General features: G+C 41.5%; 2 protein-coding genes across 2 annotated transcripts; both read left to right on the forward strand.

Annotated features, from left to right (window-relative positions):
• Positions 1–63: 63 nt before the first annotated feature.
• Positions 64–2,018, forward strand: hoxc12a (homeobox C12a). The gene is made up of 2 exons (XM_069660688.1): positions 64–652; positions 1,780–2,018. The coding sequence occupies exons 1-2, from the start codon at positions 64–66 to the stop codon at positions 2,016–2,018; spliced, it is 828 nt and encodes a 275-aa protein (XP_069516789.1).
• Positions 2,019–13,233: 11,215 nt separating this feature from the next.
• Positions 13,234–15,722, forward strand: hoxc11a (homeobox C11a). Its single transcript, XM_069660504.1, is given in 3 exon segments — positions 13,234–13,361; positions 13,363–14,096; positions 15,490–15,722. Coding segments are annotated over 3 exon segments (1,095 nt in total).
• The last annotated feature ends 8,222 nt before the right edge of the window (positions 15,723–23,944 follow it).

Consider the following 23,944-nt stretch of genomic DNA (forward strand, 5'->3'; position numbering starts at 1 on the left):
AGGTTTAACTATGTTAAATGTCAGATTGCAATAAACTAGAAGCTGTTGGTCGGGCCCGCGGAAATGGGCGAGCATAATCTCCTTAATCCAGGGTTTGTGGGACCTTTGGTAAACATCCACACTGGAGACACGTTTTACTTCCCGAATTTTCGAGCTTCAGGAGGACAACTGGCGGGGCTACCGTCTCTCTCCTACCCGAGAAGGGACAATGTTTGCTCCCTCCCGTGGAATCCTTCGGAGCCGTGCAATGGATACTCTCAGTCCTACTTTAGCAGCCCCGTGTCTATTAACCCTTCTTTCAACCGCTCGTGTGAAATTAGCAGACCAGAAGAGGGCAAATGTTACTATAACAACGGCAACGGGAGCAGGGAGACCTGCTCAGGTGGCAGCAGCCTCAAACGGGAGGACAGGGCGAGAGACACATCATCATTAACATCTGACCACGGGATGCACGGTGGGATTGGCACCACTGCCGCCTTCTCCAAATATGATTACGGGAGCGAGCAGCTAACGCAAGACCCGCCATCCTGTCAGTCAATGGAGTCCGACTCCAGCTCCTCGCTGCTCAACGAGGGCAGCAAGCCTCCATCCAGCGACACACAGACCCTGGTGTCACCGGGAAGCCATGCAAGCAACATAGCCGCAGGCGGAGGTGAGTGCTATTTTACTGATCACAATTATTACAAACGCACGTTCATATTATTCACAGGGCTGCACGTAGCGTACACTCGCGGTATTACAGCGTCATTAGAGCTCGTTATCTTGATGCACAACTTGCAGCCTTCATTAGCCTGCAGGGTACTTGCGTGGTGCGCAAACGCCGCTAGGGGTTGCCCTAAAATACCTCACGCGCCATGTGGTTGTGTACAGTTGCAGATAACCTCACCAAACCAGATTACAAACCAGCCTTTGAATTAAAGCTCTACACTGTCATTGCATGTCCATAAAGCTGAAACTAGAAAGGATGATTTCTGCGTCTCGTCGCTCTTTGTACAAACAAATTAGTGCATTGATTTAAAGAGAAGAGGCGCTTTGGTTGGCTGCATCGAATAGGGAGACTTTTCTTTTTAATGACTCGTAAACAGAATTAATATCTGTCGCTGTGTACTCAAGAGTCATTTAATATGCTCTGAAACTCACAAATAAGTAGGGGGATTTGCAAGCACGGCTTAATTGTCACGTTAATGCTACTTTAACTGCAACAATAAAAACTTCCTGTGACACAAACCGCTGTACATCGCTGCTCTTTATAGAAAGGGTTAAAAATACAGAGAAAAACACCTATTATAAACCTCACAAAAATCAGACAGGCTCTGGTCCTGCAATTGGAATTGAATTGAGATATGAACAGGCATCCAGACAGGGACCAAAACAAATGCGTTTTGGCTGTGTGTGGAGGAAGTGACAGCTTGCAGGGGCGTAATTTCTCTGTATGTTCATTTAAAACTGAATCCAAACATCTGGGATGTTTTGTGAAACTCAGAAATGATCTAGGTCACGCTCAGATTCCTTCCATATACACGACAGCAGACATCTGTAAGAAAACTAGTTGTTTTAGTATTTAAGTGCGAAAGACTTCTACATAGAAATGTGATGCTTTTCAAAATAAAGCTCAAATGAATGTTCAATTCACTTTGGCAAATGTCCACGCGTGCCTTGGACCACTGACGCCCCTGTAGACTCCTCATAACCTTGGATGTGACCGTGATTTTGCAACTGTGGTGACTAATCCGCTGTATGCCCCCTCCTCTCCTCCTCCTCCTCCTCCCTCTCCTCCAGCTGCCCCGTGGTACCCGATGCACACCCGGACCAGAAAGAAGCGCAAGCCGTACTCCAAACTTCAGCTGGCTGAGCTCGAGGGTGAATTCATGATGAATGAGTTCATCACCAGACAGCGGCGGAGGGAGCTCTCCGACCGTCTGAACCTCAGCGACCAGCAAGTCAAGATCTGGTTCCAGAACCGCAGGATGAAGAAGAAGAGACTCATGCTGAGGGAGCAAGCTTTGGCCTACTTTTAGAGATGCGGCAGAAGGTGAATCGATAGGCAGTAAAAAGCCAAGCCTTCTACGCTCCCTTAGGTCTTCTTTCAATGCATGCACTCATCTATCCATCTTTTACATTGCAGGCAATTATCACCACATTTTCTGATCATTTTTCTCTCAATGGTGCGGGCTGCATAAGCCCAAAAACACGCCACTAACCTGGCATACAAAGCTATATTGTACATTTCTATAAGCGTACCTTCATGTTTGGTATAATCGCACAAGAAGCTGTGAGAATGTTTCTGTGTCTCTTGGTTTTCATAATATGTCAACAGAACAGTTTACGCCCTTATGTTACCCACGCATAATCGCTCAGTTTGGGGATTACGCGTCATGTCTACATCCTTTTTGTTCCACTTGTAGTCAGAGAAAATTAGTAGGGCGCGCGCCACTTGGTAAAATGTCAAATAAATAGGCCTGAAAATAACATTGAAGCCAGAAAGACAGAACCGCCTGGAGCCGCATCCGCGCAATAATTTCTCTGAAGCTGTAATTGATAAAGTAGAGCCTCCCTCCCGGTGGATAAATACTTCCACAGCCATAACTTGTTTGTTTGGTTAACGAAACGCCGCCTTATCGTCTTTAGTTTTCACCAGGCGTTGTGACACGTTCACGGTCACGGGCAGGAAGTCTGGAAGTCTGGGAATCTGCATGAGGAGAGGGAGAACTAAACCCGCAGTGTAATCCATATCCGTATGACTGCGCATTGAGAAATTAATTACCACTACTTTGTTCATGTGCTAACAAGTTTTTAAAGGTAGTTTTTTTGGTGTTACTTTTATTACCTTTCAACTTGTCCGAACAACAACCACAGAATCCTGCATGGGGTTGCATTTCTTTAGCTGAGTGAGATCACCGTTTGAACACGGGTTTTTAGCTGCTATTATAGTCAACATTCAGAGTATAACAGTTTAAAAAACATAATGTATTCTACAGTAATCTCGCGACGATCTGTGATGGAAAAATTTACCCGAATAAAATACAATTTTAGGCCAACTTGGCTCAACGAAGGAGCCGCCTGAATTTGCAAATGGGCCGGGGAGGGGGTTGGATATTTTGGGGCCTAAAAGAGCGTTTCTGAAACTTGGTGCTCAAAATGAAAATAAAAATGTAGAAATTTAGAAAAAGTTAATCATGTGTGCTTCCTTAATTCGGGGGAATGCAGTGCATCATCCGTCATGTATAACGAGTAAGCTATAGCAGTGAAATGTATTTGCAGCATGTTATTGATGTGAAATAGCTATAAGTCATGTTTGCGGGCCACTTTTTTCTGTAGGTGAATTTTTATACAATTTTTTTCCTGAACAAATCAGAAGAAAACACCAAGTCAACGTTTTGACGCAAACGTCTCCAACGAATGTATTATTATTATAATTATTATTATTATTGTTATTATGATTAGGGAGGAAGAGCGGGGGGCCTATCAGGCCTGCGTAATGTACTTGCTCCTCGCAACGTGCTCAGTGTTGTCCCTCTCCCTACCTTGTACTCGTGTATAACTTTGTAAAATGAAATTACATATGTTACTATTTGCATCCTGTTTGAGGAGTCCTTATCGCTATGTAATAGTGTTTTATGTTATTGATCGTCGTGTACAATATCGCATTCCATATAGCCTATTTGTGGTTGTAAGGGTTGGAAATGTAGGCCTATTATATTATACTGCCAAGAGTGGATCTAAGAGATGGTATGCAAGCAAATGTACCAGACATGACATTTAAAGAAACCCTGTTTCTGTGTAATAGTTGTTTGTTATCGTTCTTTTATTCTCGTCCCTCATCGCATTCCCTTCTTTGCGCTTGTAAGGATTGCTACGTTGTCTTGTAAAAGTAATAATGATATGAATGTATATGCGTAAGGTCTTCAATAAACAGAATATTGAAACGTTTATTGGTGTAACCTCAGTGTGTCAATGGGTCGCCTCTCTGAATGCTCTGCTTTAAAAGTCCGCTTTTCTGACTGCGTGGATTATTTTATTAGACATGACCTGTAACACACTTTCAAGATACCTGTGTGTCCTCTGCAGTGAAATAAAGATCCCAACATTAATAGGGCATTTGGACGAATTTGAGAGGGTGTTTTGTTGGCACACGGCTGGACATGCTGTGAACTATAATCAATAGGAGCCCACACAGGTTGGCTGTGTGTTATTATGGCCGCAAAGGTAGCTATATAGCTCTCAATGCAAAATGGCGGCCAGATGCTCATCCTAAACCCCATGTTGCATTGAATTTTATTCCTTTTTATTGTTGTCTATAACAACTATATTATATTTAGGCAAAAAAATCACCTTCCTCTGTTTTCTAAAGCTTCCCTTTCTTCCTTTGAAGTTCGACCTAATCAATGTCACTGGTGCTACAAGCCTATAACGGTGCAGCTAAACACGCAACAGCTCTGTAAAGCAGTAATAGGGTTACACCCCAGTGCTCCATATAGTCGAGCCTCTTGGCCAGTCCTTCTCCACGTGCATCCTCTCCTCTGGTTTGCATTAGGGGGTTAAACACGCTGTAAATACATATAAAAACATGCCAACAGATCAGATAAAAGATCTTCCTCAAATGGCACACATCCCCACAAGCAGACATGGTTCTGTTATAATCTAACATCCTTAAAGCTCTCCCTACTGGCAGAGACGTGTAAAGCAATGCAGGGCTGTGCAGTCTTTTCCTTTCTGCTAACTAACTAAGCGTTAATGCGTTTGTCCTCAGTAGCCTTCACTCTCAGTTTGAAGTAGGAAACTGTTGTTCTGTCTCAATGTTGAGATCAGATGTTGCCTTTTCAGTGAACTGTGAACGGCCGCTCCAACCGAGCCACAGAACGGCCTTCCTGAGTCCTAGTCTGTGCATGATCACAGCACAAATACACACATGGAGGATGACGTGAGCTCATTACTTAACTCGATTCTTTTTCTATTTTATTTACCACCATGAACATTTATATTAAATACATATTTAATATTCAGCGTCATTAAGAGAAGACACATTTGGCTTTGATCTTACAAAAACCTCACCGCAGTGATTAAATCTTCTGTCTCATGTTGTGGTTACACTGCTTTGCTGCCTCTGCAGTACACAGAAGTCTTTTTACCTTATACTATAAACGTCCACACTCCCCTGTTAGGCTACAGATGTCTTCCTTTTTTACTGTTCAATCAAAATAACAGCTCTTGCATTGTGTTTGTATTGTATAGAATGAGCTGTAATATTCTCCGTGAGAGAAAAGGACCGTCTTTACGCACTGCGATCGGGCCTAACGCGTCAGTGTGCAGATATTACCAATAATAATTATTAAAAAACATTTAAATATTCCAAAATAAGCTTTGTTATGTAAGAAATAACTGAACAGCCTCAAATTGTTTGTGAATATACAACATGCATCGTCTACAAACCAGACTAGATATATGGCATCCGCTGGTTTTATGTTTGGAAAAATGCTTTCCATGCACTTTTGCGCATCTGATTAAAGATGGTTTGACGTGTAATTTCAATTGAATGACTACCTAGTATTTTGGCATGGATAGCAGATAACATGCTAGCATCTGAATATGCATTACTCCCCCTGTATATACAAAGAGAAATGCAGGCGTAATGTTTTGATATGGACCGTTTTACCCTTTTACGCACCGACGACAACATGAATATGTCCTTGTTTGTTTTAATCAAAGACATTCACAGTGTGTTAGTTCTGAAGAGTCACCAGGTTTATGCACACAATAACCAGTGAGTGTGCCAAGTGTTTGCTGCAATATTACCAACAACTAAGACTGTGAAATAATACTTTGGATATCTTAAATTGCGTGTATTACTTTTGATCATGAAGAGGGTATTATTCATAACAGCTCCAATCTTTTTGGCCGATCAAACGCGCTGTTTAACATGAAGGGACATAAACTAGAGTCGAATGTTTGTGTGTTGCTTTGTTAAATGGGTTGGAGGACAATAATAGATGCAAAATGCACCATGACGTTCTTGTCTGTCCGACAGTATCCGTGATTAAAAATAAACATATTCAACGTGAATTATGTTCCAAATTTTGTTCCAAACGCTTCAGGAAATAATATCCACGAATGCGCAGTTGAATTGTAAACAGCAACAATTGTAACAACTCAATTAGGCTGAGTTATTTACATTTCTAGTTTTATACTTGCTTGTAAAAAAAAATGCGTAAATGGCGATACGGAAAATAGAGCGAGACGACGCAGATATTAACTGGAATCCTTGATTTGCAGGAAATTGCAGTAGATTAGTGTTTCAGTTAACACAGGAAATTGTTAACTGAAATTTACAGCAGCAGCGATTTGCATAATTTGTTAAAAGACAAAGAGAAATATGGGTTAAGCATTAAGAGGACTCACAACATTGAGCACAGCGTGAATCGTCTTTGCCACCGAGATGAAATGATGCAAACAGAGGTTTGTGTTTGCGGGCTAGTTTTGTGATTCCTGTGTAAAACGGTGCGATTGTTTGGAGTGAACAACGTGGCAGTCTGGCCTTTGAAGTGTGCCAAACGGATATGTGAACATGTTGTTTTAACTTGAACTTCAAACCAGACGTATCTGTTGGTGTTATGTGTGACTTTTCTCCCTAGTCTCTTTGTTCAGATATTTCTGCCTTTTATTTGCTTCTCCCTTGTGACGAATAATCTTGTGCTGGAAACCTTTTTAAGCGCTTTTACGCACAACAAACCGCTAAACCGTGCGCTGCGTGCTTTACCTGTTATCCCCTCTCGTCAAACGTTAAACGTGAGCCATGCAAAACAGCTAATATTAGTTTGCATGTATTTGCCTTGTGTGTTCTAGTTTAGTATAATTGCGTTTACTGTGTATAAGAGGAAATTTAAAACAAGTCAAAAGAAGCCACAGCGGTGAACCTCGAGATGTTCAGATTGTAAAAGAGGAAGAAATCTCAGCTGGCTTTGCAGGTCTTTACAATACTGCTCTTGAGCACTTTTGACTTTGAGACTGGCTAAATCTGTTTATGGCGGCCCTGTCTCCGCGTCCCAAAGGTCAGTGAGCTTCACAGTGCCCTTCGCAGAGAACTTGTGTGGCATGTGGTCTACGTCCCCCGCCACCCCTCTGCCGTTTATGGTACGAAGCTGGCTGGAGGAATAGAAAGCAATGTTATTCCTGCTAAAGTGTATGTGGGGGAGTGTAGAGTGTGCGTGTGTGTGTGTGTGTGGGGGGGGGGGAGAGTGTTTTGAAGGAGAGCGTTAATGTGATAGAGAAAGAGAGACGGAATGCTTAACATGAGAGATCCATATCGTTGCACTCCTTTCAGAACTGTTATGTATTGATTTTGACATGATTTGAAATGAGTTCTTTATGGGCTCTATTTTTCTGAAATGTGCCATCTTATCAATTTGTTTTTCCAATACCATCGCACGTCCAACAACCCTCCTAACGGGGTGTGAAGATTTCAGTGCTGCCTCAGAGGAGCCGGATTCCTCTCTGACCAGTTGTCTCTGTTGGAAAGAAAGAAGAATATCTAAAGATGGGGGAAACAAGGATCAAGGTTGCGGTTGCAAATCAATAGCCAATCTTTTATTGTTGTTGTTCTGGTTAACCCATTGTAGCATCATCGGCATTTTTTTAAATTGAGTGACTACATAGTTACAATGTCGCGCCTGAGGTGATATTCGGCTCAGTAATATTTTGTGACTTTATTTCAGTTTTTAACATTTTTCAATGTTTTGAATAAACATGGTAATTCTTTCTTTTTTGCTGCCTAATACTAAAAGGACATTCTTCCTAAATTTTGTGTATATTTGAGGGTGGGCTATCCTTTGCTGTCGACGCTTGGGCCTTAACGCACTCACTGAAGGTCAAGTATGCAGCATAGATCTGCACAGCCGGCGGTGGCTGCCTTAAAGCTCTTACAAATTTTAACATTATAGAAAAAATCTTTGTCACCTGTTAAAATGGGTCCGCTATCAGTTCGGTGCGCATGCAGTGTAGCCTGGAATATACATCCCCCCCCTACATGAATATCAATATATTTATGTCCTCTGTGTTTAAAGGTCTGGCGCTGAAGAAAAGCTTTGAAAATCTGCAGCTCAGACGGCAACGCAAACATTAGAGCAATGCGTTTGAGCAGGCATTTCAACGATATCTGGGTCTAAAGCGAAAAGCTTAGAGCTTCTATTTTGGGTCCACATGCTGAAGCGCTCCTGTGAAGGCGAGCACAAACGAAAATAATGCATTTTGACCCCCCGCTTTGAAGAGAACCAACCAGTGCGCCCTTCCTCTCAGATATAACAATCATACGAAATTAACGTTTGTCTGTTTAGAGTAATTGACACATATTTTAATGCAATTTTAACCCGATTTATTTGTTACTTGATTCCCCTCTGCGTACACACAGCCAACACTTTTTTTGTCGACAACAGACAAGGTTTAACCATGAGAATGAAAAAAATACCACATTTTAAAACGCTTGCGCCTAACGTCTGAAAAAAATCCATGTATATATTTAATAGACACACGTAGTTCATGTGTCAAAATATGATCAAATTCAGATTGTAATAATTAATAAACCAAGTACAAAATATTTAAGTTAACGAATTTCAAAACAAACCACTGCGCAACGGCTTGCAGGTCGTGCGTAATTTTGTGCCGTCTTGTGCGTAATTTCCGAACCCTGGCCAAAACGGTTTATTTAGTATACCTAATCAACCCTGGGTTGTTTTTAAACAATGGTCATGTTATCCCCGCTGATTTTAAAGGGGGGTGCACATATTTCAGATTAACTGTGCAGTTAATAGAGGAGTAATACTCGCCTGTGCCTAAACATAGCTGTTTAAGTATGTCGGCATGTGACAGGCCATAGCCTCCAGTAATTTCTGCGCCTAAAATTCTCTTTATTCTGACTTTCTTATAATGGTATTAACCGTGAAGCTAAGAGCCCCTCCAGCAAAATATCAAACACAAGCTCACTTTGGGCGCATCTAGAATGTGTTCAAAGAAAGATACACCACTTCAGCGTTTACTGTGTTCTGCGCTTAGGACCTCCAGGTTTTTCCAGGTCATTTAAATAACATATAGGAGCTGGAGCCAGCAGTCGCCATTGGAGGATTTTCTTGAGATGTGAAATCATTTAATACTTCTAGTAAAAAAAAGTTTAACACATTGTTGTGAAAGCTTTATGTCCTAGTGGTTGAACGAGAAATACACTCTGGAGATTGCTCTAAATGTAACAGCAACACACGTCCTTATCTTGTAAGCTATTGTTGCCACCACAAACGCTTCACGCATGGTGCATTCACTGAGACCTCAGTAAAAAAAAAACAAGGCTCTTTAGTGTTGCTTGAAACTGTTCGCAGCTCATACAACCAAGTTTAACTGCCCGACTTACATCCAATTAAACTTATCTAGGCCATGAGGGGACAGTAATATGATTACACAGGCTCCCCACATTTAGCCTTGACTCCAGCTAACTGTGCAACAGTGTATTGGTGAACTGCGCCCATTGTGTGTGTGTGTGTGTCACTGTTCTTGTGTGTGTTAGTGTTGGCACAGGATTTATCGACGCAGAGCCAAACACTCTGCGATATTTAGGAGCGTCATTTTTGAACTGAGAGTTGTTCTTAACAAGAGGGTGACACCTAGGTTAACCATTGTAATTATGGCGCTAGGTAGCAATACATAACTTAAATTCCACAGACACAGTCGTAAAGTTAGAGCTCCAACGGTGATATTTAAGCGAAGAATGGTTTACAACACCTTCTCTTTTGCGCACGCAACAGAGACATTTGGCTATTCCTTCAAATAGTTGGGATGTTCATCTATAAGCTCTGATAACATAAAATAAGTAGAGGATTGATCACTCGGTTGCAGACCCCTTTGCGTGCAAACTCTGCATATTCCTAGCCTGCTCATTTGGTGCAACCAAATCAAACTTTGCTGGGTCCTACTGCTAGCAGAATATCAGCTGCTGGGAGTCCATGCAGGGAAATAACCCCATGTGAAACCTTATTCTTTGACTGATGGTCTGAGCGCACCAAGGCGAGAATAGCCAGTGTTTAAACCATCGGAAGGCGGATATTACCAAGTGATGGACGTTAGCTGCTCATATTTTGCCACGTTATGACAAATACTTCGACTTAAATGCAACCAGGAGTGCCATTTCCCCTTCGTTTAAACACCTTAATTCCTCTTGTGTGTTGTGTAGTCTTTTAAACTCCTATCACGCATTCTTCACTTGTCTTGATCTGCTGCCCTAACTTTTCAATTTTATTAGTGCATCACTTATTCATACCCTCACATTACTTATTTATACCGCGCTAATACGCATCATTGCAATGATTATGATGAGGAAATGATTTGACAATATTGTTTTGGACTGTCTGCTGTTGTTCTGTTATTGCCTGCTGAAAGAAAAGTTTGTGGTTTTAATTTATTGCCAAAGATTTTTTTTTTAATTCCGCAGATGCGCTGTTATGATCAGAGTAATGTTAACACACAAATACATTTTAAATGTCGTAATTCAGAACATTTATTTAAAGCCAATTAGTATGGCGGCTTTTTGGTTTATAGAAATTGAACTTTAAATGTAAGCCATGCGTATGAACTTTTATACGTTACAGTGCGGCAGTATATTTGACACTGTTAACGTAGACAGTGACATTTTGATGTGCAGATTATCATTATTATTGTGATGGAACTGCACTAGTGCTGCAGCATGTGTCGAGCATGTGTCCGTACAGGCCACAGGCCAGTGTGTTTACACAAATATTTCCAAAGCTGCCGCTGTTCGTCTTCCAAATAATACACCAGTAGCTGAACTCCAGTGCGCATAAATACACTTTTATAATCTTGTTTTCTTCGTTTTGTCACTTGTCTTTATTTGACTAATTTGACTTGATTTTTTCAGCATAAGAACCGCACCAAAACGCATTATTTGAAGCTACTGACCAACATGTGTATATTTCTTAAGTACACACCCAAAACTCAGTTGCAGAAAATGCGTTTTTGGTGTTTGGCGTTCAAGTTAAGCGCATTTGTGTTTTTTCCCCTCTTTTTTTTTAAGTTGCAGAATATCTACTTGCTAAAGTCCAAATTCCTCTCATTCTCAAACTTTATGGTTTTCTATAGAACAAAGGGATTTAGCGTTACTACAGCCATTCGGGGTTTTATGGTGGACGTAGAGAGGATTTTAGTGGTCAAATTCAAGTGCTGTGTCTGGACAGCTGTCTGCTTTCTTTGTACTTGGATGCAGGATGCATCATGTGAGACAACCTTTTGTCTGTAGGGGTAGTAAACAAGCTAATGCCAATGCCACTTTTTTTTTTGGTTCACAAACACTCCTGCAATGGACTCTCAGTTCCAAAGCCTGAGGTCTGATTATGTTGCTTTTTCTTGTCCTTGCTGTTGGAAATCTCCAAAGAGACCAACTTTGTTTTCAATTATTTCTGACCGGCGCAGGTGTCCCGGGAGTGTTTGTAATAGAATGATAGGGTTATTGGATTATTGGATAATAATTCAGGAGTCTTTTGCAACATTTAGGAAGTAGCCTATAATCATAAACAATGGACCATCATATTAATTTCACCTTGTGATAGTAACAGTTAGTCTATAAAGAATCCAAGATGGCCCTCAACAGTACAATTAAAAGTTTACAATGACGCAGGAAAGAACACGCAGGCGCCTCTTTTCTCCAAACCATTAATTTATTACTATTCAATATGACAAAAAAAAGTCCGGAGGATATGTCCCCGTTTTTAACAGTCACACACAGTTTCAAGTCGACATTCCTGTGGAAAATAAAAGGATCTCAGCAGCTTGAAATATCAGCTGTGACTTATTTAATTTTAGAGGCAACGCTCGGGTACTTTCATACAGCCTGGTCAATAAGCGCAGTCTGAGTGGCCTTTAAGCAGCTGTTTACAACAACAATAATTGTTGCTCTGCTTTCAAGCTTATAATCAAAAGCTGCGACCCAAAATATTTAATTTGATCAACTGAAGTGAGTCCAAGGAGACATTACATCATCTCTTATCAAGCTGGGTATTTTCAGAATAAGAGGCTCCCCACATTGTGCTGATATTCTAACTGTGTTGTCAATAGCTCCAACGTGTGCTGAATCCAGCGTTTTCAGTGGACTCGTTGCGTTTTTCTGAGTTTGTGTTTATGTTTCCAGGGCACATTTTTCTCTCTGGGGGAGATGAAGGTCCCAGGGCTTCTCCGGTAGTCCTCCTGCAGGACCTCCAGGAACTCTTATTGCGCAGTCGTCCTCCATGCGTTCAAGATTCAAAGTCAAAGGGAATCATGAGAATGGGCCGATTACTTCAGCCTGCACAACAACATGCATGCTGGGTATAATTTGCATTGTTTAACGGCTTCTTTAATTTAATTTTAGTGCATAATTATAGTCGCCAGCCTGTGTTCCGGTGTAGTCATTTGTTGATGTTATTAAAAAAAGGCATTATAATGTTGGATAGTTTCAGAAAGGAGAGCCCGGCTCATCCACACCTCAGTGAAAGAGTCCTGAGTGCAGCAGACTCGTTTAGCCACTGTTAGAGAAAAAACAGGGATCATAACAAACACTACAACCCTTATCGAATGATCTCCTGCATATTCAAAGACCACTGTGTAAAAATGTCCCGAGGCGGCTCAGAGATTTGTCACCGCGATTTATTTAAGTTTTTTTAAAAATAGATGAAACGACTCGGGCTTTATACTTTATTTGCGCTTCATTTGCAGCGATTACTGACGTATAGCTTTCATAATGCAGATTTTATACTGCGTGTAACTGCCTGTGACTAACAATATCTCCTTTTGGGATTAAACTGTTAAATTACAAAAGGCAGCAGAAAATAGTTCCAGGGAAAGTAATTCTCTAATATTAATAATAATAGTGCAAATAATAATGATAAAAAATAAAATAATAATAATGATATAAATAATACATCTTACCTGTATAACTCCATAACACTAGTAAATGCATGTGAGTGAGTGCACTGTGCAGTTAGTGCTGTGCCTGTTTAAGGAGCTGTAGCTGCTCAGCTAGCCTAGCAGCAGCCCATAAACATAAACACACACAGCACATATCTCTCTAATTGTCATAAGCCAGCAAACAGGAATCTGTTACTGGTTTTCTCAGTGCGCCTGTGGTGTTTGGAAAATTATTCGTTTGAACCGCGGAGATCTTACCTAAAGCCAACCACTCCTACACATCCAACTCTTCCAAATTGATATATGACAATATCTACTTTCGATCACGTGTCTGCGGGGCGACTTAGACGGATTGCGCGTCATCTCGCCTTCCCAAATTTTTCCCTTCTGCTGCAGCTCGTATCCAAAACATCTATCTATAGTGCGGAGTACGAGAGAGAGAAAGATGTTTAACTCGGTGAATCTGGGCAACTTCTGCTCCCAGACGCGCAAAGACCGGACATCCGAGTTTGGGGACAGGACGGGCTGCGCGTCCAACATCTACCTCCCCAGCTGCACCTACTACGTCCCCGAGTTTTCTGCCGTCTCCTCGTTCCTTCCGCAGGCCCCGTCCCGGCAAATCAGCTACCCTTATTCCACAAATCTGTCTCAAGTACCGCCGGTACGGGAAGTTTCCTACGGCTTGGACCCTGCTAGTAAATGGCACCACAGAAGCAATTATGCATCGTGCTACTCGGGAGAGGATCTGGTGCATAGGGACTGTCTTCCACCATCCACCATGACAGAAATGCTTATGAAGAACGAGAGTGTGTACAGCCACCACCATCACCATCACACCCACCCGGGCTCCAATCACCCCTCCACAGGTTTTTACTCCGGCGTGGGGAAAAACAACGTCCTCCCCCAAGGTTTCGACCGCTTTTTCGAGACGGCGTACTGCAGCAGCACGGACAATCAGTCAGACAATTGTTTACAAAAGGGCGAGGGGGGAAAGCTGGAAAGCGAGTCCCAGCAGCAGCAGCAACAGCAGCCCACAGCCTCGGTACCCGGAGCCCCGGAGCAGGAAAAAGACCCAGAAGATGAGGAGGAACACACAAATTCGGGCTCGTGTACTTCTTCCTCCGCAACAACCAAGGACGGCACCGCCAGCAAGAGCAGCCACTCGAGTAGGTATACCGACGCTGTAAAAATGGGGGAAGGTTAAGGGGACTAGCCCGGTGTTTTGTCGGTCAGATTTTATGTGGAGTTTTATAAGCATTCAAAGGATTTTATTATAACCCTACAAAGCTCTTTCTTGCAACGAGAAGAATTTTTACGATGGGAAAGCGCTTTGAAAAAAGGGGGATGTTATACACAGACGCCTCTATGGTGAGAGTCTGTGAAATTTTTAAGAGAGAGCTATTGTGACAAATGTTAACTTTGATCATGAACTTGCGTTGGGCATTTTAAAGGATTTTCTCGTCGGGCTGTCGAGAGTAAAAACCAATTGGGCAGAACATTGCTTTTGGCGTCTTGTGAATTTTCTTTTTAGCACTGGGTTTGCACGAAAAAAAGAGTTGGTGCAGAGTATTAGAGAATTTACGGTTAAATGCGCCTGCCTATCTATCTATCTATCTATCTATCTATCTATCTATCTATCTGTCTATCTGTCTATCTGTCTATCTGTCTATCTATCTGTCTATCTGTCTATCCATACATTTAATACAATCGTATTCAGCATTTTCATTCAGGAAATGAATCAGTGTCGGAGAATCGACTGTTATGCCTGCATATATGAGGAGAATGCACAGCCTGCAAATGATGCCATTTCTTTATTAGCTGCTGAAAAAAAGCTAAACCCCAATTCCATTTAGCTTTCATTTAGCATCCCCTCCTTTCTACCAATCATTTGCATGCAAACTGGCGTTACAATCTTAACACAAACTACCAGGAAGTAAAATAACGCTTGTTATTAAGTGCTAAAATTGCTATTATTTGTGCACATATTGCCTATGTATGGATGCTTAGCCTAATGCTCAGTGTATTAGCCCAGGCAGGCTGCAGAGACAAGCTAACTGAGGCTGCAGTTTGCCCCTCTTCCATACATAAAAAATAAAACAATAAAAAAAATCCCCAGTCACCTGTTTGATAAGAAGTTATAGGGCCACAGGGGTCTGCAAAAGGCCATTCTTGCAAACAGGGCCACGCATTTCAAGCCAGTGCCAGAAGATTGTGTAAATAGTTAGTTTAGCTCCAGAGGAATGTGACGCACATAATGCGCTGAAGTACTTTTGTTGTTGTGTATTTATAACAGATAAACACGTACTTAGAGGCTGTAAGTTGATATTATTTCCATCCAAGCGATTCGGATATTTAACACTCTTTATGGCTGGTTTATCTGATAGCCTGAGCCACTTTGCCTGATGAATCATTACTAATGAAGCCACTCAAGCGGAATCCTTAGCAGCGTTTACATCTATTTCCCCCCTTTTTTTCACACATAATGTCATTTTAAAATCATGTGACCATGCTGCTGTTTCCCTTTATTTTATTTCTAATTTTACCCTTTTACCCCTGCAGGCACTCCTCGCACAAGGAAGAAGCGGTGTCCATACTCCAAGTTTCAGATCCGAGAGCTGGAGCGGGAATTCTTCTTTAACGTTTACATCAACAAAGAGAAAAGGCTTCAGCTCTCCCGAATGTTAAACCTCACCGACCGCCAGGTTAAAATCTGGTTTCAGAATAGAAGAATGAAAGAGAAGAAGCTGAGCAGAGATCGCCTGCAGTACTTCTCTGGAAACCCCCTGTTGTGAGCATGGAGCAGAAAAGTGTCACAGTGTTGGTCAGTGACATTCAGGCCTCCTCGTATCTCATTGAATTGTAATCGTGGGCATAACCATTTTTTTTCTAAAGGAGCCCATATCACCTACAGTGCAATGTTAAAGTGGACAGTGGGAGTGATAGGCCTGCATGGGATAAAGTCGCCATTTTCTTATTGCCCCTCGGGCGGCGGTGAATTTCTATAGCTGGTCCCAGAAAAGGCCTCCATGGTTATAGAATAATCATTTATACCTAATGCTGTTCTTGAATATTTCCCTCTATTTATCACCATTCTCCATTGTGTTTATTCTATTGTTCATATAGGCATATTTGTTGTTAAAATATCAAATGTATCAGACAATTTGAATCCTTATTGCGCAGACAACTTTTAGCTCTTCCCTTCCCTCTGGTCTTTGTAAATAGCATATCATGATCTAATTATTTCTCGACCAGAGTTTGAACAAGTTATACCAAAATGCATTTTTTATTTTCCGCCATTGAGAACTGTGACGTCCAATCTGTGAAAGTATATATCCCCCCCCTGTACAGAGTAGCCTATGCAATGTGCATTCGTGACTGTAAATAGGCGTATGTTGAATTTCCTTTCCTCCTTTCTCCCTGCTGCTATTTTTTCAGTCCACCATTCAACTTTTAACAGCTTTAATGCCAACACTCGTTAAATTATTTGCTGAAACATTGGTGCTTTGGATTCCAGAAAGGAGGAACAGATTGTTGGCCTGTGTATCATTAATATAATACCTATTAAATAAACAGAAACGTATAGGCAAAACTCACCGGCTTTGTGCTTTTTGTGCCACCATGACCACATTTACCATTAATCCTGCTATCTGCATTTGTTCTCAACAGCCGCACTGTTTTCCTCTACGTTCTCGTGCGCCTTTTGGATTAACCAACTGTTCCTAAATGTGTGTATTAGCTCAAAATGTTAGCCTGCATGGCTACAAAACATTAGCACGTTTTCAGCTTGTGTTATTAGCCTCTTCGTGTTGATACACACATTTTCTGTGGTAGATTTGGATGAATGCTGTCGGCGGGCCTACACTTGTCGGATTTTCAGCCATTCTTCACTTCCACCACAGTTAAAGATCATGTTTGAAATTTTAGCAAACGTGTTAAACCAGATAGAGGCCACATCATAGACATGTAGAGAAAGAGAGTGCAATGATAACCTCTTTTAGTGCCCACTAAATGGAATCGCCACTCTTGTAGTCTAGACACTGCCATAAAGACAGAGGCACTAAATGGCTATTTTTTTCTCTTAATTGCACCGTCTGTTCGGGGGGAATGCCGTTCACTTCCGCAGTAAATAGTAAACAAGCAGGGCTGGATGTCCGAAGGGTTGAGGAGGGGGGGTAAAAGTTGCCAAGAGGTTTCGACATGAACTCGGACTGTGCAGTGTGCAAAGTCAACCCCAACCCCCTCTGCGCACCAGCGTCACGTCCACTCTGCTAGTCTGAAAATTGGAAAACCGCGAGAGACCTCCCAGAGTGGGGATTTTACGTCATGTAAGTTTATCTTTAATATATATATTTTTTAAATGTATGCTCCGGCCTATAAAAGACCACGTGAAATTGCAATGTTGTGCAGCTGAGATGGTCAAACATTTGAGATAAAAGTGTGTTTGTCTTTGCTCAAACATCCGCCTAACTCATCACTTATGAATAAATAATGTTTGACTAATTGGGGGCATGTGTTATGAGTTAAACACGAGTTAACTAGGGGAGAGGAAATCATAAATAGCATTTCTTCTTTTTCTTTAAGTGTGTGTGTGTGTGTGTGTGTGTGTGTGTGTGTGTGTGTGTGTGTGTGTGTGTGTGTGTGCGTGCGTGTGTGTGTGCGTGCGCGCGCGCCTAAAGTGGGCGCATGTGTATTTCGTACGTGTGTCCCCCTGCAACCAACATATGCGCATGATGATTGCACGTGTGCATTAACTACAATTTATAATTAAATGTAGTCTTTGAACTTCAATAATGTCAAGGCCTTCACCTTTAACCCGCTGCAATAAAGTGGAATCAAGGAGCCCCTTTAGCCCGGAAATGTGTGCCGCGGCGGAATGGGCCAATGAGAGTGAGTGGGAACAGAAAATGGAATGTGTACACAGACCAACTTTGACCCCTCACATTAAACTACAGCAGGTAACTTGGCCAGCTTTAGCACGCCCAGTAAATACACTTTATTGTCCTTGTAAAATGTATACGTTTTCACGCATGAGGCGTTTTAAACCGTGTTGGTATAAACTGTAGGCCTTTATTTGTATTCTCGACAGAAGAAAAAACATGCCGGTGTGTGGCTGTCGCAGTGTGCCTGTCGTAATGGGTGGTTCTGTGCGTGCAACATGAGGGTTTGTGCGCGTGTGGGTGTGGGAGTCAGTCCATCCTTTGAGCCCTGACTCAAAGTGGCTCCTGTGCTTGGATCAAAGACATTTTATAGCAAATACAGACCTGCGCGCGCTTTATTTTACTTCCGTGTGTGGTTTAATTCAAGTTGAGACTTTGATAAAGGATACCTTGTCTCATTATTTTAGTGTGAAGAAAGAGCAGGAAAAAAGAGGGAGGTGGGACGCGCCCTGGTTGTATCCACGTGACGCGCACCGTGTAGCGCATATATTAAGGAAATCTTGGCAGGTATTTTCTCTGCATGAATTGAGATGCGGGTCAATCTGCATATGTCAGGGTAATATCAGGAAGGACAGAGAGGCCGTCCTGACAAAGAAAAGACGCCGCACACTCGCGGAGATCAAGGCTATAGAAGCCCCTCTCTCTCGCCACACCCACCAACCTTGGCCCTGGGACGGTGACGTGCGTAATTTGTTGGTTTCTCCAACACACAACGTCACTAACAGAGCGCGCTGCAGAGGCTCCTGCAAATGTTGTCCATCAGCCACACGGGGGCAAGGAGTCCCCCGGGCCTCCGCGCTGTGTTGTTTCCTCTGCGGGATCTTGAAAACGTTTCCTGACATGGATGCCTCTGTGACATCACAGTGGTATTATTAGTCGTGGAGAGACAGCTCGTGATGTGTTGTGTTGTGTGTGTGACAGAAGGACAGTCCACTCTGCTGGAATGCAGCTCCTGCCAGCCTGGATTGTGCACTTGGGTGTTGTGGTGAAAAAGAAAATGGCGGTGTGTTTTTATGTAGATGAGGCGAACCATGCAGGAGGGAGAACATACAACCTGGTGCCATAAAAATGCAGAAGAAAAATTAATTGAATCAGCCGCATAAAAGCTGAGGAATTATTTTAAAGGATCTCAGCTCGATCTGATGCTGCGAAAGTATCAAAACGGCTTGCTTTAATTTTTAAATATATTGTAGCTGTATACCAATTTTCTTCAGGGGAGAGTGTGAATTTATATATTTATTTATAATTACGGAAACAGTTCTAAGATTATTTCCGGAGGCAAATAAACCAAACTTAACGGGAAACATAAGGAATTATTGCGTCCTCACTCAATAACATAAAAATACATAATTTTATTGCTAGGAAAAAACCTTAACAGCTAAAAATATACAGGCCAGGATTTATATATAGAAATAAAACAACAACAAAAAAGTATTAGAAAGAAAAATAAATACACTGTGTGAACCTTCGCATCGAATAAAATATCAAAAGCATTTTTCCAAATATTTTTCTGCACATTTTACGCAACTATTCATCCTTTATAATGTGTGATAAAATGTGACGTAAATGTAGGGGTATTCCGTTTTTTCCCCCCCTGCAAATACTAATCAAGATGTTATAGGCTATTGAATGGTTTTATACTACAGTGTAGTGCTCACATCTCAGCACCTTTCCTGTTCTATAGGGCCATAAAACAGTTCGACGCTGTAAAACCAGCTCCTGCTATCGCTGCAACCAAATAACACTCAAAACACTGGAATTTACACTCAACGGCATTCTGTACTCTTCTGTGTATTTATTTATTGTTGCCACCAACTTTAATTTATTCTCGCAGGTTTTAAGCAACAAACGGCGGCTTGCTTGCCTGTGTTTGTTGTGGTCCTCAGTGTAAGGCTGCTGTACTTTGATGGCGGTTCCTCTGGTTTTTAATTAAGAACTTACATGATTCTGACGCCGTAAATTTGCGCTCGTGCATTGAGTGGGCAGTGGCATGAAAGAGGGCACAAAGCAGAGCCTCCTCACATCCAACTGGAGTAGATATTTCAAAGTGGCTGCCAGCAGCAAATTAGTTGTGTCGCCCCGGTGGCTCCTGATTAGGCACACAGGAGGAGAAGCCGGGCTGGTCTGTGCCGCAGCATTCAGCGCCCGTACCTGTGCGTAATGTAATACCAGCTACTGCTATCAATCGGAGCGCGAGTTAGTGGCGAAAGATCTGGCTGAAGTTTGGACAAGTGTAAAGACCGTGGTGAAATACTGGCGCAGTCAACTCCGTGTGTGTGTGTGTGTGTGTGTATGTGTGTGTGTGTGTGTGTGTGTGTGTGTGTGTGTGTGTAGTCCACACATGGACGAGCAATGTGAGTTAGTGTGTGAGGAAATTCTTGAAGAAAAAAAAAACTGCACATATTTAATAATGCTTATTTTTCTGCACGTGCAACTGTCCTCATTGCAAACAGTGTTTTCCCTTATATTGTTGGCCTAAAATATAAAAGAGGCTTTACGCATGTGCAGAAATAAAGCGCCGACATTTGCAGGTAAACAAAACAAAACATGCTTGGTTCCTTTTCTCCAGATATGGACCTGCTTAAAAAGTAAACAGAAACATAATTCACATTGTGTTATGGAAGCAGAAAGGTATGCATGCCCAGTGAAACCTTTCATTAGCTTTCATTAGCCTGTTAGCTCTTATTACTCATTACTTACAAATGCAGGACTAATACGGCCATTAAACCTGATGACGTATTCCATAATTGTCCACCCTTGGGTCTGTTCTGTAGCAAAGTATGTTTTTTAATGTTTCACCTGTGTGTCATACTTCTGCATGTACATTATTGCGTGTGATTGCTACAGGCTCAGATCTTCCGTCATTATGTGCAATTTCTATACCGGCTGAGCTGTCAATCACAAACTGTTGTGGCAAACTGTTCCCACATTGTTTGCTCTGTTGCATCACACTGTTTCCATGTTGCTGCCGGCACTGTAAGAACCCAATCCTTATTGTGCTACTCTGCCAGGTGTGTGACATTGCATCAGGTATTCTGTTCCCAATAATCATTTCAGGCCGCTGACATTATAAAGGCGAGCTTTTTGCTGCACGAACAGGTATATGAGGTCACATCAGCCGCTCTAAGGCATCGCGAGGCTTCTCAGCATCTCTGTGAAATGTAAGCGTTATTTAGAGCCCAGTGCTGCTTCAAAAGTTGTACACATATAATTTGTTTTTATCGCTTTTTTGGTGCTAGGCGGAGTTGGAGCTAGCCTGCAGGCTAGGTGTGAATGTGCAATAAAGCAGTGTGTGTGTATGTGTGAGTGTGTGACAGTGGTGTGAAGTTGTGCAGAGGCTATAGATTAAGTCTGGTTATTACGTGTCCTTAAATGAGACAGAATTTGTGTTTGGTTGAAAGAAAGATGGCTTTGGAAGTAAAACTATTAATTATAATTTATTCCACTGGTTTTCGGTTAAGATGTGAAAAAAACGGAAATGTTTAAAGTGTCAGTATTTAGGAGTAACTTTAACTCAGCGGCGCATGCGAGTTCGTACCTTTTATTTTGAGTTTTCTTAAAGTTTCAGAAGGCAACGATGTTTTCAACACCCATAAGAACACGTCATCCTTCCCTCTGTGTATCCTTAATTAAAATGTAAGTCACAAAAACTAATCAAACATCAAAGCTGCAGTTAATTTAAATAAATGTGGGGGATGTTTTAAATGAATAATAACAACAAACACACAGTTAATCGATTATTTCGAATATTTATTTCTCTTACACAACATCACATTACGTTTACAAATGCAGAAAAGTATTTGAAGACACACAATGATAATTTGCCCTTGCCTTTGAAAATGATACTGAACTGAACAGACAGACAGACAGACAGAGACAGACTGGGGCGCGCGTGCACGTCTCAAACATAAAAAGAACACACGCACACGCATTGTGGTTTCAAACAACATTTCAAATTGGCTAAAGACATGCTACATGCAGTATGAGTTTTTAATGCATACTAGAGATCAGTTGCAAAGATATTAACGAGCCTAATTAATTTTCAGTTTGAGAGCGATGAAAATAAAAAGCAACAGAATATGATTTCCTTCATTCAGTGCTAGCTTTCGTGCGGTCTATTCCAGGAAAACATGTTGTCTTCACCTCGAGCATGTGAAGTTTCTGCAGCTCTGTGTAAGTTATTGTTTTCTTTCGTGTAACTGCGGGTTGGTTTGGCCCGGATGAAATGTCCTAAAGCAAAGAGTGACTCCAGCACAGAAACACCAGGCCTAACATGACCCAACACATGACATCAAATAGAAAAAATCCCCTCCAAACGAAGGGGAATTTTAACTGACCATAAACTCGGGAGTGAGACGATCATGTGTCACGTGGGTTAGTAACTAACCTAATTGTATTAACAGAAATAGATTCACAAAAAACTAATATCTCTCATTTGGCTATTAAATAAAAATAGAACATTTCGTCTCCATTATATGAGGTAACTAAAGGATCTTAGTGGAAAGTTTTATATCATAAAATAGATAATCATTTATTCATATTATTGTCAAACATGAGAAAATAAATATCTTATAATTATCGCTGGCTGCTCCCGGCTGCAGCAAAGCGTTTGTTTACGTTTTGCTAGTGACTTCTATTTAAATAAAGTTTTCACCTGAAGGGGACACGACAATGTGTGACGAATTCTAAATAGTTTTTATGAATGAATGAGACTTTAAACTAACCAATCTTTTTATTTTAAGAAGTGCAGAAATACGCGCATTTATTCTGACGACAGAGCCACACTTAATTACCAGCTCCTCGTGCCCACAGCTAATCTGACAATGACTGTTTTTTTTTTTTTTAAACAGTAAATTATTTCAGATCTTTAAAATATTAAAAACACGTGAACAACAAGGTTTATCCTTAAATCATACAGGATCTTGTATAACAATATCACAGGTACGCAGTGAATTCTCCATAAGGCTGTGAGGTGTTGTGTGTCAACAGAAAAGTAAAATGATAATAAAAAGAAGACACATTAGCCTGCGCCTGACGTGATTCTGCATAACTTCATTTTACACCTCGATGATAAAAAAAATCTTCACAGGCCCAACATCCCCTAACGCACTGCGTCCACCTCCTCCTGCAGCCAGGCTCACACACACAGCCGGTAAGTCAGCCTAGAGCGGCTTCATGAAGAAGCACAATACAGACAGAGTAGTTTGTTTTAATACTAAATCTACAACTATGTTGTAATAAGATAGAATGTGTTTGCTTTTTAAGTGTTCAGGTTTAGTTGTGCCGTAGTAGTAAAGTAACAGGCGGACGAATAATTAATGTGAGGTTCAAGATAAAAGAGCAGGCCGAGGTAAAAGTTTGTTCTTAATCAGTGAAAGAAACGTGCCAGTGCAAGTCTACAGAATCACGTCGGGTAAACACATTTCGGGAGATATTACTAACAAAATTCAAAGCTCAAATACAAACGCCAACATACATTAATTCATATAATACTTCATAGACACAAGAATTAAAACACAATCTGCTGTTTAAATATATTTGTCACTTTTCTGTTCTTGTTTGCTTTTGAAAAACACACCTGCGTGCAGCTTACCTTTCTTTATCGGTGGTAACAACAAAGCAAATGTGAGAGAAAAAACACACAAAAAGAGCTGACATCAAATGCACCTCTTATGACAAATCCTCGCTGGCTCCCTCCAGAACGCAGGCGAAAAGTGAATCACACGTGTACTCTTTTAATTCTCTTAAGTTCTTATCTTAGTCAGAATAAAAACAGTAAAAAAAAAGCCACGTAGTAATCCTGCTGCAGCAGCCGTCCTTTGTTCCCTCTGCTGCGAGGCCTGCTGTCCTGACAGGCTCGAGCTCGCTAGGTGGCGCTCTTGCTCCATCAAAAACCTGCAGATTTCCCAACTTGACCGCGCTGACGTCACGTCAGTCTGGAGCATCAAGGCCACTTCCACGCCGCTATTGGTCTGAAAATCACATGACATGTCTCCCAGCATCCATAATTATGTTCCTGATATTTTTGCACCCCCCTCCAAAAGATGTCAGCATCCTACTGTCCTGATTCTCCTGCA

Source organism: Semicossyphus pulcher, unplaced genomic scaffold (genome assembly GCF_022749685.1).
Source record: "Semicossyphus pulcher isolate SPU_LCO1_2020_fin unplaced genomic scaffold, fSemPul1.0.p SCAF_13, whole genome shotgun sequence".
Classification (NCBI taxonomy): Eukaryota; Metazoa; Chordata; class Actinopteri; order Labriformes; family Labridae; genus Semicossyphus; species Semicossyphus pulcher.

Bases quoted from the DNA above. Each gene is read 5' to 3' on its own strand.
- hoxc12a (XM_069660688.1), top strand. From the start codon at position 64: ATGGGCGAGCATAATCTCCTTAATCCAGGGTTTGTGGGACCTTTGGTA. The intron at 653-1,779 runs GTGAGTGCTATT...CCTCTCCTCCAG, and splicing joins CAACATAGCCGCAGGCGGAG to CTGCCCCGTGGTACCCGATG.